The following is a 16,409-nucleotide window of genomic DNA, read 5'->3' as shown; positions in this document are numbered from 1 at the left end:
GGCACTTAACCCTGCAAGAGGCCAAAGTGCTTCACCTGTCCTGACACCTTCCTGACCTCCATTCATGGTCCCGAACAATCCTTCTAGGTGAGGCAACAGTTCACGTAAAAAAATCTGCTGTCGTCCTCTATTGTATCCGGTGCTCCCGATGCAGCCTCTTCTGCGTTGGTGAGACCCATCGTAATTCAGAGTACTGCTTTGTCGAGCACTTTCGCTCCATTCACTAGAAGCGGAACTCACCGGTGGCCAAACATTTTAATTCCCATTCCCATTCCTGTTCTAACATGTCCGTCCATGGCGTACTCTTATGCCATGATGAGGTCACACTCAGGGTGGAACAGCAACAACTTATATTCTGTCTAGGTAGCCTCCAACCTGATTGCATGAACCTCAATTTCTCCTGCTAATTTTCCCTTCCCCCTCCCTCTTCTATTCCCTACTCTGGCCTCTTACTACTACTCATCTGCCTATCACTCCCTCCTGGATCCCCTCCTCCTTCCATTTCTCCAATGGTCCACTCTCCTCTTCTATCAGATTCCTTCCTCTCCAACCCTTTACCTTTCCTACCCACCTGGCTTCACCTGTCACCTAGATATTGTCTTATTGTCTTCCCCCTCTCTCCTCCCCCCCCCCCACCTCTTTATTCTGGCAACTTCCACTTTCCGGTCCTGAAGGAGGGTCTTGGCTGTTTATTCACTTCCATAGACGCTGCCTGACCTGCTTAGTTGCTCCAGCATTTTGTATGCATTGGATGGATTAAGTGTTTTTTTTAGCTCACCTGGAAGGTTATACCAGTTCATTTTGAAATTAAGAATTAATGCAAAAAATACTTAAGAAGTTTTTACCTACTGAACTATACAGAATGGTTAGAATATACGAACAATAAATTAACTGAATTTCAGAGTACTGTAGTTAGTAGCTTTGTTATGCTAACAGATGTTTGACTTTTAGAAGAGGGAATTGCATGGAAGATAAGAAGCCTTTTCGAGGAAGGCATACTGCAGACGTCAAATGGCTTGGAACTCCAATCAGTGAGATGAGAAGAATGCCAGAATGCAGTGGCACTTTGCCAGTTTTAAGAGCATCTAACAACCATTTAGTAACCATTCAAGTAAGTTAAAATCCTTTGTGTTTTTCCAAGCAGTGTACTGATTTTTGTTTTGAAAATGGATGAAGTTATTTTCATTTCAAGTCAAGTTTATTGTCATTTAACTATATAAATGTATACTGTCAAATGAAACGATGTTTCTCCAAACCTGGGTGTAAAGCATAGTAGTACATAGAACACACATGTAACACCCAATAATTTAAGAAAGTAAGGATAAAATCCACAGATAATTATGCATAAATAAATAAAGTGCGTATATTAAATGTTGTCAGGTACAGAGCAGATTGACTTTGAATGCAATATGGCAGGGCATTCAGAAGTCTGATGGCCTGAGGGATGAAACTATTTCCCATCCTGACTGTTCTTGTTTTTATGCAATGGAGTCTCTTGTCAGAAGATGCTGGATGGATGGGTGGGATGTGAAATGACATTTCCTGAAATTTTTGTTTTAAAGCCTGTTTTCAAATTGGATACATGTGCTATTTCCTCCTAATGTTTAAAAGATATGAGACAGAATAAATAATTCTGCATTTCTGTAGATTGAGTGTGCAAAGTTACTTTTTATGATTTTTTTTCCTATAATTATAATTGTTACCTCCATGTTTGTACTGCAGACAGACTTGAAAAACGGTGATGTTCCTCGACCTTTTCCCACATATTACAAAGATGCCTGGGATGAAGATCATGTGAAAATGCCTTGCTCTGATCAAAATCTTTTTCCTGTTGAAAATGAGGTAAAGAATGCCCAGACTTTAAATACTAATATACCTATTTCCATGTTAAAAATATTTGCTCCAACCAAAATAGTAGTAGTTTCAGTTGCCAACCTCCAATCCAGACCAGAATCCCACATCTTAACCGGCTTTGCAGTATTTATAATACCATCTTCCTGAATTGGGAAATGGTTAATTTAGCAAGTTTAAATGTGTGAAAAGTATTTATTTTATGTGTTAGAATGTAGCTTTCTGTCTAGGAATAGATGCAATAACCTGGAACTGAATTGTTTTCAGAGTAGTGTCTGAAAGATTTTGGCAGACAATTTGTGCTGAAGTATATTTGCAAACATTCCTGCATTGTATAGACCAAATATGGTTTGAAAATGATCATCTGTTGCCTTATTTTTTCAACCTGCTCCCCTTCTGCATCCTGATGTATGCATCTTTGCTGTTCAGATGTTCCAGGGTTGTGTGCAGAGCCAACAAGATAGCATCTGCTGTAGACCTGTTGTTTTGGAAGGCAAATTAGAGCAGATCTAAGTCATCTCTCAGACAGGAGCTGATAAGCTTCAACACCAGCCTCTCAAAACAATTCATTGCTGTGGATCTAAGTGCCTCTTGATGGTAGTCATTTAGACAGGTTACCACATTCTTTTTGGGCACAGGTGTGTTTGAAGCCCGCTTGAAGCAAGTGGGTATCACACACTGCCAGAGCAAGAGATTGAAGATATCTGCGAGTACACAAGCCAGTTGGTCGGCGCAAGTCTTCGGTACTCAACCAGGTACTCCATCCAGACCGGATGCTTTCCTTGAGAGTGATGTGCACTTTCTTGAAGGCAGACTGCACATCACTGTCAGATACTGAGACTAAAGGATCATCAGAAGATATACAGATGTGCAATGGTTCCTCCCTGTTCTGCTGATCAAAGCGAGCGTAGAAGGCATTGAGCTCATCTGGAAGCGAAGTTCTGCTGTCCCCTACGTCGCAAGGTTTAACTTTGTAGGAGGTTATGGCATTCAAATCCTGCCCCTGCAGTCGAGCATCCCTCATTGATTCCAGTCTAGTCAGGAATTTCTACTTCGCCAGAGGGATGACTTTCCAGATGTCATACCTATACCTCTTGTAGCATTCTTGATCACTAGACTTGAATGTCTCTGATCTGGCTCTCAGCAGATTCTGGATTTCACTGTTCATACAGGGCTTCTGGTTGCTTAAAACCTTGAAAGGTTATTTTAAAGAAAGTGGGGTACTTTGTTATTAAAAATGATGGGAAATGTAAGAAGAAAATAAAGAATTAAGGCATGGGCTTCTTGTGCTGGAAGGGCCTGCTACCATGCTGCATCTCTAAATATATATAAAAAAATATACAGGTTGAGTGCCCCTTATCTGAAATTCCAAAAACCTGACATGACATCATAAATGGAAAATTCTACAAGGTGCTGGGAAGGTTCCCAGGCGATGCACAGGTCTCTGTGTATCACAGACATTCTGAGAAATGACCTCACATACTGTATGTAATGAACAGAAGTTAATGAAAAATAGAAAAAAACTGTATAAAACGATAAATTAAGATCTCGAACCTGTATTGAAAGAAGGGATTCGTTAGCATGGAGTGAACATATGCCACTTAATGGTATGCTGATCATGAGACAAGCTAAGATCTAACATGGCGAACTGAAAATTGAAGATGATTGTGAATATTCAGCAGGCTGGTTGCAGAAATTTAAGAAAAGGCATGGCATTAAGTTTTTTAATGATTTAAAACATTTTCAAGATGAAGCATCTGATCACGAAGCAGCAGAGAAATTCATGGATAAGCTTGCCAAGATCGTTGCTGATGAAAATGTAACACCAGAACAAGTCTACAATGCTGATTGATTTTTATACCTAAAATAAGGCAAAGTATAAATAGTGTACAGTAATATTTTAATCAAAACATGGCATCATAAGTGGAGACTGAAAGCTTGCCGTTTAACATCTGATTCAGGTATTCTGCTGATGCTGCTTTTGTTACATTGTGTTTTAATTATTGATGGTATGTAATCATTTTTACTGTTAAGTATGTATGTGTGAGATAACAAGTATAAGACAAAGACTGCTTACCAGTAGCACATAAATTCGGAGTTGGAAATGATGGTGATCCCATCCTACTATCTCAATATTAATTCCAAAATCTGAAATACTTCCGGGGCACCTTGGCGCGACTTGAGTAGCAGCAGTACTCTCAATGCATACGATTAAATATTCCCGTTTCAGCCTGATACAGCTAAAAAACACAACTGCTTCCAAGGTCAGTCTTAATGTGTTTAAACGAACTATTCAAGTCAAGTCACTTTTTAATGTCATTTCAACCATAACTGCTGGTACTGTACACAATAAAAATGAGACGACGTTTTTCAGGACCATGGTGCTACATGAAACAATCCAAAAACTACACTGAACTAAGTAAAACAACACAAAAACTGCACTAGTCTACAGACCTACCCAGGACTGCATAAAGTGCACAAAACAGTGCAGGCATTACAATAAATAATAAACAAGACAATAGGCACAGTAGAGGGCAGTAGGTTGGTGTCAGTCCAGGCTCTGGGTATTGAGGAGTCTGATGGCTTGCGGGAAGAAACTGTTACATAGTCTGGTCGTGAGAGCCCGAATGCTGCGGTGCCTTTTGCCAGATGGCAGGAGGGAGATCTTCTCAGCTGACCTCACTATCCGCTGCAGGGTCTTGCGATCCGAGATGGTGCAATTTCCGAACCAGGCAGTGATGCAGCTGCTCAGGATGCTCTCAATACAACCTCTGTAGAATGTGGTGAGGATGGGGGGGGGGTGAGAGATGGACTTTCCTCAGCCTTCGCAGAAAGTAGAGACGCTGCTGGGCTTTCTTTGCTATGGAGCTGGTATTGAGGGACCAGCTGAGATTCTCTGCCAGGTGAACACCAAGAAATTTGGTGCTCTTAACAATCTCTATGGAGGAGTCGTCGATGTTCAGCGGAGAGTGGTCGCTCCATGTCCTCCTAAAGTCAACAACCATCTCTTTTGTTTTGTTCACATTCAGAGACAGGTTGTTGGCTCTGCTCCAGTCTGTTAGCCGCAGCACCTCCTCTCTGTATGCTGACTCATCGTTCTTGCTGATGAGCCCCACCACGGTCATGTCATCAGCAAACTTGATGATGTGGTTCGAGCTGGGTGTTGCAGCACAGTCATGGTCAGCAGAGTGAACAGCAGCGGACTGAGCACACAGCCCTGCGGGGCTCCCGTGCTCAGTGTGATGGTGTTGGAGATGCTGCTTCCAATCCGGAATGACTGAGGTCTCCCAGTCAGGAAGTCTAGGATCCAGTTGCAGAAGGAGATGTTCAGGCCCAGTTGGCTCAGCTTTCCAATCAGTTTCTGAGGAATGATTGTGTTGAATACTGAACTGAAGTCTATGAACAGCAGTCAAACGTACGTGTCTGTTTTGTCCAGGTGGGTTAGGGCTAGTTGGAGGGTGATGGCAATGGCGTCATCTGTTGAACGGTTGGGACAGTACGTGAACTGTCCAGTGAAGGGGGCAGCAGGGTCTTGATGTGCCTTATGACAAGCCTCTCGAAACACTTCATGATGATGGATGTGAGTGCAACGGTAGTCGTTGAGGCAGGACACTGAAGACTTCTTCGGCATGGAACGATGGTGGTGGCCTTGAAGCACATAGGAACGACGGTGCTGCTCAGGGAGATGTTGAGGAAGTCATTCACTGCCAGCTGGTCTGCACATCCTCTAAGCACTCTGCCAGGAATATTGTGTGATTCAGCAGCCTTCCGTGGGTTGACCCTGCACAGGGTTCTCCTCACATTGGCCATGGTAAGACACAGTACCTGGTCATTCAGAGGAGAGGTGGTCTTCCTTGCCACCACGTCATTTTCCGCCTCAAAACGAGTGTAGAAGTTGTTCAACGCATCTAGGAGGAAGGGATCACCAGCACAGGCAGGTGATGTTGTCTTGTAGTTGGTGACGTCCTGAATGCCCTTCCACATGTGCTGCGTGTCGCCGCTGTCCTAGAAGTGGCTGTGGGTTCGCTGGGCGTGTGCACGCTTTGCCTCTCTGATGACCTGGAACAGTTTGGCCCTTGCTGCTGTTAGGGCTGCCTTGTCGCCTGCTCTGAAGGTGGAGTCACGGGTCCTCAGCAGCGCACGCACCTCCGCAGTCATCCATGGCTTCTGGTTAGCGTGTATAGTGATGCTATTGGCCACAGTGTCATCATCGATGCACTTGCTGATGTAGTTAGTCACTGATGCCATGTACTCCTCTAAGTTGATAGAGTCGTCATCGGTTGCAGCCTCCCTGAACATGTGCCAGTCAGTGTGCTCAAAGCAGTCTTGAAGAGCGGAGATGGCTCCTGCTGGCCAGGTTTTCACCTGCTTCTGAACTGGTCTGGAGCGTCTGATGAGCGGTCTGTAGGCTGGGATTAGCATAACAGAGATGTGGTCTGAGTAGCCAAGGTGGGGGCAGGGCTCCGCCCGGTATGCGCTGGGAATGTTTGTGTAAACAAGCATTTGCTGCTTAAAACCAACGGAAACAACACCGATTGTGGCCAGAAGTGCCCATGGAGGACACCTCAGAGGACGCACGGGTGTAGATCAGGGTTGCAAATGTGTTTAAGGAAAAAGGGTTTTAAACTCCCTATACCGACTATCTTGCTGTGAACATGCAGTCTCTGGTGATTAAAATTGATGATTTCAGAGCCAGAGTGCTGAATCAGAGGGACATTAGGACCGTGTGTATCCTTTGTCTCACAGAATCCTGGTTAACCCCTTCTGTACTGGATGCAGCAATCTAGATTGTTGGGTTTACTATACACCGTCAGGATAGATCTATAGAGTCTCTGAAAAGCAGAAGTGGAGGAATATGCCTCATGATCAACTCTTCTTGGTGCACAAATATATCAGTGCTGTCCCAATTCTGCTCACTAGTAAAGTGCCATCTAACAGTGAAGTGCCATCCTTTTTACCTACCACGGGAGATCTCTGAGGTCAGTTTGGTAGCAGTTTACATTCCACCTCAGGCCAACGTCAACCAGGCTTTAGTAATGGGATCAACATGCACAAACAGCGCACCCTAATGCCTTCACAGTCGTTTTGGGAGATTTTAACCAGGCCAGTCTGAAAAAATCACTAAGCAACTACCATCAACAGATCACTTGCAATACCAGAAGAAACAACACACTGGACCATTGCTACACCACCATCAAGAATGCCTACCGTGCTATTCCACGCCCTCACTTCAAGATGTCTGATCACCTAGCTGTACTTCTACTCCCTGAGAACAGGCAGAGACTGAAGACTGCAGCACCAGCAGTGAGGACTAAGAAGGTATGGACAAGGGAAGCACAGGAGTGCCTACAGGACTTCTTTGGATTGGTGGACTGGACTGTATTCAGGGGTTCATCTTCAAACCTGGATGAGTATGCTGCTTGTGTGGATGAGTGTGTGCCCAGGAAAGAGTTGCTGTACATTCCCAAAACAAAGCCATGGATGAACCAGGAGGTACGTCGTCTGCTGAAGGCTAGACCTGTGGCGTTCAAGTCTGGCAACCCAGGCATGTACCAGAAAACCAGGTATGATTTGCAGTAGGTTACTTCAAGGACGAAGAGAGAATTTTGAACGAGGTTGGAGGCGACATCAGATGCACGGCAACTCTGGCAATTACTTGCTACAAGGTGAAATCCAATAGACTGAATGGCAGCAATGCTTCACTACCAGATGAGTTTAACACCTTCTGTGCATGCTTTGAAAGGGAGAACACAACTACAGCTGTGAAGATCCCTGCTGTACCTGATGACCCTGTGATCACTGTCTCAGAGGCTGATGTTAGGCTGTCTTTAAAGAGAGTGAACCCTCGCAAGGTGGAAGGACCTGATGGAGTACCTGGTAAGGCTCTGAAAACCTGTGCCAACCAACTGGCGGGAGTATTCAAGGACATTTTCAACCTCTCACTACTACGGGCGGAAGTTCCCACTTCAAAAAGGCAACAATTATACCAGTGCCAAAGAAGAATAACGTGAGCTGCCTTAATGACTATCGCCTGGTAGCACTCACATTGACAGTGATGAACTGCTTTGAGAGGTTGGTTATGACTGGACTGAACTCCTGCCTCAGCAAGGACCTGGACCCATTGCAATTTGCCTTTCGCCACAATAGGTCAACAGCAGATGCAATCTCAATGGCTCTCCATATGGCTTTAGACCACCTGGACAACACAAACACCTACATCAGGATGCTGTTCGTCGACTAAATTTCAGCATTTATGCCATCATTCCCACAATCCTGATTGAGAAGTTGCAGAACCTGGGCCTCTGTACACTCCCCTTGCAATTGGATCCTCGACCTCCTAACCAGAAGACGACAGTCTGGGCGGATTGGTGATAACATCTCCTTCTCGCTGACGATCAACACTGGTGCACCTCAGGGGTGTGTACTTAGCCCACTGCTCTGCTCTCTATATGCACATGACTGTGTGGCTAGGCATAGCTCAAATACCATCTATAAATTTGCTGACGATACAACCATTGTTGGTAGAATCTCATGAGAGGGTGTACAGGAGTGAGATATGCCAACTAGTGGAGTGGTGCCACAGCAACAACCTGACACTCAACTTCAGTAAGACGAAAGAGCTGATTGTGGACTTCAGGAAGGGTAAGATGAAGGAACACATATCAATCCTCATAGAGGGATCAGGTGGAGAGAGTGAGCAGCTTCAAGTTCCTGGGGTTGTCAGGATCTCTGGGGATCTAACCTGATCCCAACATATTGATGTAGTTATAAAGAAGGCAAGACAGCGGCTATACTTTATTAGGAGTTTGAAGAGATTTGGCATGTCAACAAATACACTCAAAAACTTCTATAGTTGTACTGTGGAGAGCATTCTGACAGGTTGCGTCACTGTCTGGTATGGAGGGGCTACTGCACAGGACCGAAAGAAGGGGCAGAAGGTTGTAAATCTAGTCAGTTCCTGCTTGGGCACTAACCTACAAAGTACCAGGACATCTTTAGGAAGCGGTGTCTCAGAAAGGCAACGTTCATTATTAAGGACCTCCAGCACCCAGGGCATGCACTTTTCTCACTGTTACCATCAGGTAGGAGGTACAGAAGCCTGAAGGCACGCACTCAGTGATTCAGGAACAGCTTCTTCCCCTCTGCCATCCAATTCCTGAATGGACATTGAATCTTTCAACACTACCTCACTTTTTTTTAAATATACAGTACAGTTGGCCCTCCTTATCCGCGAGTTCTGCATGCGCAAATTCATCCAACTGCGAATCGAGGAAACCCGGAAGTGCTCTTCCAGCACTTGCTGGTCGAGCATGTGCAGACTTTTTTTTCTTGTCACTATTCCCTAAACAATGCAGTATAACAACTATTTACATAGCATTTACATTGTATTAGGTATTTAAGTAATCTAGAGATGGTTTAAAGTATATGGGAGGATTTGCGTGGGTTATTGTGGATCAGGATCAAAAAAAACTCAAGTTCTCTTACTTAGTAAGTCGGAACAGGTACATCCGGTATTATTTAGCATCAGTTAATCAAACGTTTGTGTTAGTATATAGTATATATTTTACCTTTCTATGCATATAAAATACTTAAGAAACGTATGTTTCAGCGCTGGGCTCGGGAATGGAAGTTCTCGAGTTCGATCCAGTGACAGATCGCTCCTGAGCGTGCTCTCCATCCGTGCCAGGTTGATGTGAAGGATCAAAAACCCAAAACCCAATAGTTAAACCACTGTGTTGCTTAGTAATAATTGTAGCTTTAATCAGGCAGGGCCTTTCTCATTTTATCCTTTAAAATTGTTCCGATTGTTGACTGACTAACCTAACACTTTTCCAATGACCAATGGCGTTTCCTCTTTCTGATCGCTTTATTATTTCCACTTTATTTTCAATCATGATCGTGATTATTTTCATGAACAGAAACACTGCGGATTCAGAGCTCTGCTGCCGGGTCCTAATGCCCACCGCACTTAAACAGGTTAACGGGTAAACGGGTTCTGCTGGGTCCTAAGGTCCACCGTATTGAGACAGGTTGAATAAAGGACTTGAGCATCCGCATTTTTTGGTATCTGCGAGGGGTCCCGGAACCAATCCCTCGCGGATAAGGAGGGCCGACTGTATTCCTGTTTTTGCACTTTTTAAAATCTGTTCAATATACGTAATTGATTTACTTGTTTATTTTTTTATTTTATTTATTATTATTTTTCTCTCTGCTAGATTATGTATTGCATTGAACTGCTGCTGCTCAGTTAACAAATTTCACGTCACATGCTGGTGATAATAAACCTGATTCTGATTCCAAGCCTTTCGGATAGGGGTACTCCGACTGTTACCTTAGGAATTGGGTAGCAGTTTTTGCAACTGCAATTCTTAACTTTTGTCAGCAGATGTCTCTTTGAGATCAGTATAAAATGAGCTTTATCTCCTAGACCAATTGTTTTGACTTTTTGGTCTTTGGGCTGTTAGGTGAATGACATGCTGGATATGTATTCAATTTTAAGTTCCTTGAAGTAATATCAATATCTTGATTTATTATCAATCTTTGATTTTTTTTTCCCATTGTATCCCTACTTCACTCTGTATCAGCGTTCTGAGGAGAAACAGGACTGGCATGTCTACAAGGAGAATGGGATTTTTTTAGTGGAACATCTTTTACTAGACTGCTTGAGTTTTTTGTGGGCAGTGTCTTTACAAGACCCCAGCCACTATCAATACGCTTCAGAAATTGTCTGCCTAATGTCAGTGGTTGCATAAGCAGGACTTGTGATATTCACTAGCTGCTCGTAGGACCACCCATTATCTGCTCCCATGGCTTCACATGCCCCTGATCAGGGAAATCAAGCAGATGCTACATCCTGCCCAAGGGTGACCTGTGCAGGCCTTGCCACCCAAGAAGGTTGAGAGGATCTTGATTATTAAGGGTATCAGATGTTACAGGGAGAAGCCACGATGGAATGGAAGAACAGACTCGATGGGTTGAATGACCTACTTCTGCTCCTATGACTTCTGGTTATTAGAGCAAGAAATGTAGTTTTAACATTTAGGTAGAAATAAAAGTTCATTTGGCTGTAAACATTATTCATGTGAATGCTTATTTACATAGAAAGTACAAGTAGGGCATGCTCTGCATATCAGTACCATTGTGGCTGATCATCTAGGTCAATATTATCTTGTTGAGTCTGTTAAACTCTTGGTTCTCTTTCTCATTAGAAATCCGTCTATTTAAATGTATTCAACGGTACCTTCTGTCTTTCGTGATGTTATGAACTCAGTGAATATTTGTATTTGAAATAATTGCATTCATTTTCACAATTGGGGAGTTACTTTTATGATAAATTTATTCAGCTGGTGTTTGGTTTCCAAGGAAACATTGAGTATTATAGGATGAAATTTTTAATGATCTTGATTATGTTGTGTAATTCTTGTCAACATAAACTACACTACAGTATGAATACATTTTTTCTTTTAGAATGGAAGCAAGCGTGTGAGCAGTCGATGGGAATTGATTCAAACAGCATTGTCAAGAAAGTTTGGCAATTCACTGGACGTTAAGGTAATATACACAAAATGGTGGAGGAGCTTAATAGGTCAGGCAGCATCTACGGAAAGCAATAAAGAATCGACATTTTGGGCCAAGACCCTTTGTGTGAAATAAGATTCAATATGCAGTAATGTGTTGCAGGCCTTGAGGGATTTCATTCAGTTAATTTGAAATGCAATTTTAGTAAGTTCTTTTGATTATTATTAGCTTGTATGTTGAGCAAGTGTTTTACGTCAATGTTAATCTACTTGGTAGTTGGCTTTTGCTCTTTTTGAGCACTTGCTTCCAGTTAGCAAGTAGTTTTACTGGCATGACAGGAAAGAGCAGGAAGCCATTTTAGCCCTTAATTTATTCTGTAAGATCAAAGCTGATCTGTAGCCTTACCTGTCTGCCTGCTTCCCCTAATACATCCAATTAAAACTAAAAGTTTAATAGATTGACATGAGTGAATTGCAAATAACGGAAGAGTTCAAAATTTCTACCACCACCTGCATATAGAAAGGTTTCGTGCCTTCACTTCTGAAAGGGATGATTCTAATTTTTAGCCATTTTCTCTTATTCTTAAATTCGTCACAGCTAGATAGATTTCTCAATCTACTCTTGGTTCCCCACAATATTTGAAGATTCGGGTAAATTAACCCTTTCAAAATTCCTGGGAATACAAAGCTAGTATTCTGATGTTTTGTTGTAATTTATCATATCAGTGAAACCACAGTGTTTTCTCTTAATCTTCTTCGGCATTGGCTCCCATAGGAGCATTGGCCATTGATGACCACTCGTCTCCATTGTTCAAAGTCGATGTTATGATTGGAGTTCATCAAAGTTTTTGTAATCCATTGTATCCCACTGTCTATACAGTTTCACCAGAGCCCTTTTGGCCAGCCTTACCCATTTCCACCTCTCGCGATGGTGATGTAGGGCTGGACGTCTGAGAGCTTTTAATCCCATGAGGATTACTTTAAGCCACCAAAGTTTTGTTTGGAATTTTTACCCAATAACCTATGGAAGAATGTATAAATATGATTGATATCTTCTGGTTAACCAATTTAATTGCCATCATTTTGTGGGGAGCAGAATTCAATTTGGTTCTTTTGTTACCTCCTAGTCTCTAAAATCCATGTTCTCTCTTCCTGATCAACTCCAGATTTTTCAGGATATTTAAGAACTCTACCCTTAATTTATAATTTTCCTATGCTGCCTGTTTACCCTGGTTCCTTATTATTTTAACTAAAAGGCAGATTTGTCTCAGTTTTTACATTGTTATTTTGGTCATATTGATATTAGCAAGCCCCTGTCTTAATAGTTTTCTCAGAATGTTTTGGGCCATTGTCTCCAATTGGTAATAGTGTTCTTCAAATGAAGCCAGTTAAATAACTATTCCTTGTACTTTTTTTTTACAGGATGCAATACTGAAGTACAATGCAGGATATGCAAAAAAATGGGACTTCACTGTCCTCAATTACCTTTGCACTGAGGTAAGACCATTAGATGGATAGAAGGATAATTTATTGATCCCAAAGGAAATTGCAGTGTCACAGTTGCATTACAACTGCACAGATTACAAATATTAAGAGAAGTAAGAAGAATAAAAAATAAGCTACCTTAAAAATAAAGATGTATAAGATTGACAAGTCAAAGATTACAAAATTTACAAGATTTGTAAGTTCACACTGATAAGATGGTAGTGTATGAATTATTGTAATATTATACAGTAATGGTGCACATTCACAGCATCCAGATAAGAAGTGATGGTAGTATTGTACAGGGTGTCTGTTATAGCAGGGTCTGGTAAGCAGAGCAAACAGAGCTCTGGTACACCTAGGTTAATAACAGTCTAACAGGAGGGGGTCATCACTTCTCTGGTTGACTCATTGTCGAGCCTAATAGCTGAGGATAAGAATGACTTCATATAGCGCTCAGCACAGTTGTCTTAAGTCTATTACTAAAAATGCTCCTCTGTTCAGCCAGGATAGCATGCAGAGGGTGAGAAACATTGTCCTGAATTGCCAAGATTATCCGAGTCCTGATTCACTTAGCTGATATGCTTGTAAGGAGATGAAACAGTTTTGAAATAATGAGTTAGCGTAACGCAGCAAGTAATGGAACGTACACAATGTAATTTGTGTATTAAGGGGAATATGAGAAGCCCCCTTACAATTTAAAAAAAATAATTGTAATCGTTTTTCTTTTGGCAATGGCTGATCCAAATGATGGCTCTATCCTTTAAACAAAGGGGTCAATAATTTCAATTGATCTTTTGTCATAACATCATCAAGATCACTTGGATTTTAGTGTTTTTTAATATTTTTTTTAAAAATGTAGCTCCAGAGTACTTTTCCACAAACGTTGAAAATTCAATGAATTTTATATTGTGTTTCATGATCTTTGGGTAATAGGAAGGTGAAGAAAGAGGCAAGATTATGGACCACCCCAACCTCATCTCGCCAACACTCAGCATGTCTTATAAGACATCAGATGTAGGCAGTTGAATTACCCACACGAAATGCTGAAGGAACTCAGCAGATCAGGCAGCATCCATGGACGGAAATAAACGATGATGTTTCAGATGGCTCTTGTCCAGAAATATCAACTATTTATTCCCATCTATGGATGCTGTCTGACCTGAGTTCCTCTAGCGTTTTGTGTGTGTTGGTCTGGATTTTCAGCATCTGCAGAATCACTTGTGTTCATGTTATACTGTACCAACACACGCAAAATGCTGAAGGAACTCAGCATATCAGGCATCATGAATTACAGGTTTTAAATCTGAAAGATGACGTTGAAAACTGGGATTTCTAAACTTTTTGGCTGTGGCTTCCTTCCTCCCTTGGCCAAGGAATGTATCCTGTTGTCGAGAAGTAAACTGTAGAATACTGATTTTACAATTGACCCCTCTGAGCGCATAAAAGACCAATGTGTTAGGGACCTGTTAATGAGATGTTGTACTACTTACTCAATTCAGATCGTATAATCAAACCTTGTTTGCTTTGGTTTGTCAGTTCACATTATTGGATAATTCAATATGTTTATTATTTTTAAAAATGTCTAATTGTGATTCTTTAATCGAAGGGGAATTTGTTTTTGTAATGCTTCCCCTACAAAAGGAGTGGTACAGTAGCTGTACAGTTTTTGTTTTTGTTTCAAGTGTTATTTTTGCTTTGTAAAATCACAGGAGGTAGTTAGAATTTCAGTAGTTTTAATGTAGTTTTAGATTAAGTTTTTTTGGGTTCTGTTAATTAAAATGATAGAATTAGTAGAAGCTTTGCAAACGTATCTCTAATAGACACCTTTCAGAATTCAGGATTATACCATTTTAAGAATTTTATAGTTGAAGATCTTTATGTCGATCATTTGAGATGTGAACGAATAGAGAATTCCAGATACTTCATTTCTAGTAGCCAGTTCACGCTAGGTTGTTCTCTCAGTGGTAAACAATACAAAGATATACAATGCCTATAAAAGTATTCACACCCCCCCCCCCCAAAGTATTCATATTTCATAGTTTGACAACATTGAATCACCAGTGGATTTAATTTGGCTTTTTTAAAACACTAATCAACAGAAAAAGACACTTTTGTGTCAAAGTAAAAACAGATCGCTACAAAGTGATCTGAATTAATTACAAATAGAAAATACACTGATTGCATAAGTATTCACCCTCTTTAATATGACACACAAAATCATCACTGGTGCAGGCAATTGGTTTTCAAAGTCATATAATTAGTTAAATGGAGATCACCTGTGTGCAGTCAAGGTGTTTCAATTAATTGTAGTAAAAATACACCTGTATCTGGAAGGTCCAACTACTGTTGGTCAGTATCCTGGCAAAAACTACACCATGAAGACAAGAGAACACTCCAAGCAACTCCACAAAAAAGTTATTGAAAAGTCAGGAGGTGGATACACGAATATTTCCAAGTCACTGAATTTCCCTTGGAGTACGGTTAAGTCAATCATTAAGAAATAGAAAGAATATGGCACAGCTGTAAATATGCCTAGAGCAGGCCGTCCTCAAAAACTGAGTGACGGTGCAAGAAGGAGACTAGTGAGGGAGGCCACCAAGAGACCTATGACAACTCTGGAAGAGTTAGAAGCTTCAGTGGCTGAGATGGGAGAGAGAGCGCATACAAAAACTCACATGGAATCTCAGCTAGAGTTTGTCAGAAGGCACGTGGGAGAAGTCAGCTGGATGGAAGAGGGTTCTATGGTGTGATGAAACCAAAATTAAGCTTTTTGGCTATCAGACTAAGCACTATGTTTGGTGTAAGCAGAACACCACACATCATCAAAAACACACCTTCCCCACCATGAAGTGTGGTGGCTACATCATGCTATGCGGATGCTTCACTGTAGAAGGCTTGTGTAGGTAGAGGATAAAATGAATGCTGCAAAATACAGGGAAATATTGGAGGAAAACCTGATGCAGTCTGCAAGAGGACTGTGACTTTGGAGAAGATTGGTTTTCCAGTAAGACAATGCCCTACCCTAAGCATAAAGCCAAAGCTACAGAGGAATGGCTTAACAAGAACAAAGTAAATGTCCTAGAGTGGCCAAGTCAGAGTCCAGACCTCAATTCAGTTGAGAACTTGTGGCTGGATTTGAACGGGGCTGTTCACTCACGATCCCCATACAATCTGACAGAACTTGAGCAGTTTTGTAAAGAAGAATGAAGAAAAATTGCAGTGTTCAGATGTGCAAAGCTGATAAAGATTTATCCACACAGACTCAAGGCTGTAATTGCTACCAAGAGTGCATCTACTAAACACTGACTTGAAGGGGGTGAATATTTATACAATCAATTATTTTGTGCTTTCTATTTGTAATTAGTTTGGATGATTTTGTAGAAATCTGTTTTCACCTCGATATGAAGTGATTTTTTAAAATTTCTGTTGGTAAGGGTCAAAAAAGCCAAATTCAATCCACAGTGATTCAATGTTGTAAAACAATGAAACATGAAAACTTCTAAAGGTGGTGAATACTTTTTATAGACACTTTATATTGTGCATTGTCCTTCATTA

At 41.4% G+C, this 16,409-nt stretch overlaps 1 protein-coding gene across 2 annotated transcripts in view; it reads left to right on the top strand.

Moving 5' to 3' along the window:
* The window catches only part of parga (poly (ADP-ribose) glycohydrolase a), a 184,294-nt gene that overhangs the window by 25,215 nt on the left and 142,670 nt on the right, over positions 1 to 16,409 (top strand). The window contains exons 4-7 of one of the 2 annotated variants that reach the window (XM_072282825.1): positions 937 to 1,111; positions 1,723 to 1,842; positions 11,320 to 11,403; positions 12,792 to 12,866. In XM_072282825.1, coding sequence (XP_072138926.1) covers positions 937 to 1,111; positions 1,723 to 1,842; positions 11,320 to 11,403; positions 12,792 to 12,866 — 454 coding nt within the window. The remainder of the gene's footprint in view (positions 1 to 936; positions 1,112 to 1,722; positions 1,843 to 11,319; positions 11,404 to 12,791; positions 12,867 to 16,409) is intronic. The other variant, XM_072282824.1, reaches the window with a different exon arrangement.

The sequence above is a fragment of the Mobula birostris genome, chromosome 18, assembly GCF_030028105.1.
Source record: "Mobula birostris isolate sMobBir1 chromosome 18, sMobBir1.hap1, whole genome shotgun sequence".
In the NCBI taxonomy this organism is placed as follows: Eukaryota; Metazoa; Chordata; class Chondrichthyes; order Myliobatiformes; family Myliobatidae; genus Mobula; species Mobula birostris.
The sequence above is the reverse complement of the archived record's forward strand: the minus strand, read 5'-3'. Positions and strand labels throughout refer to the sequence as shown.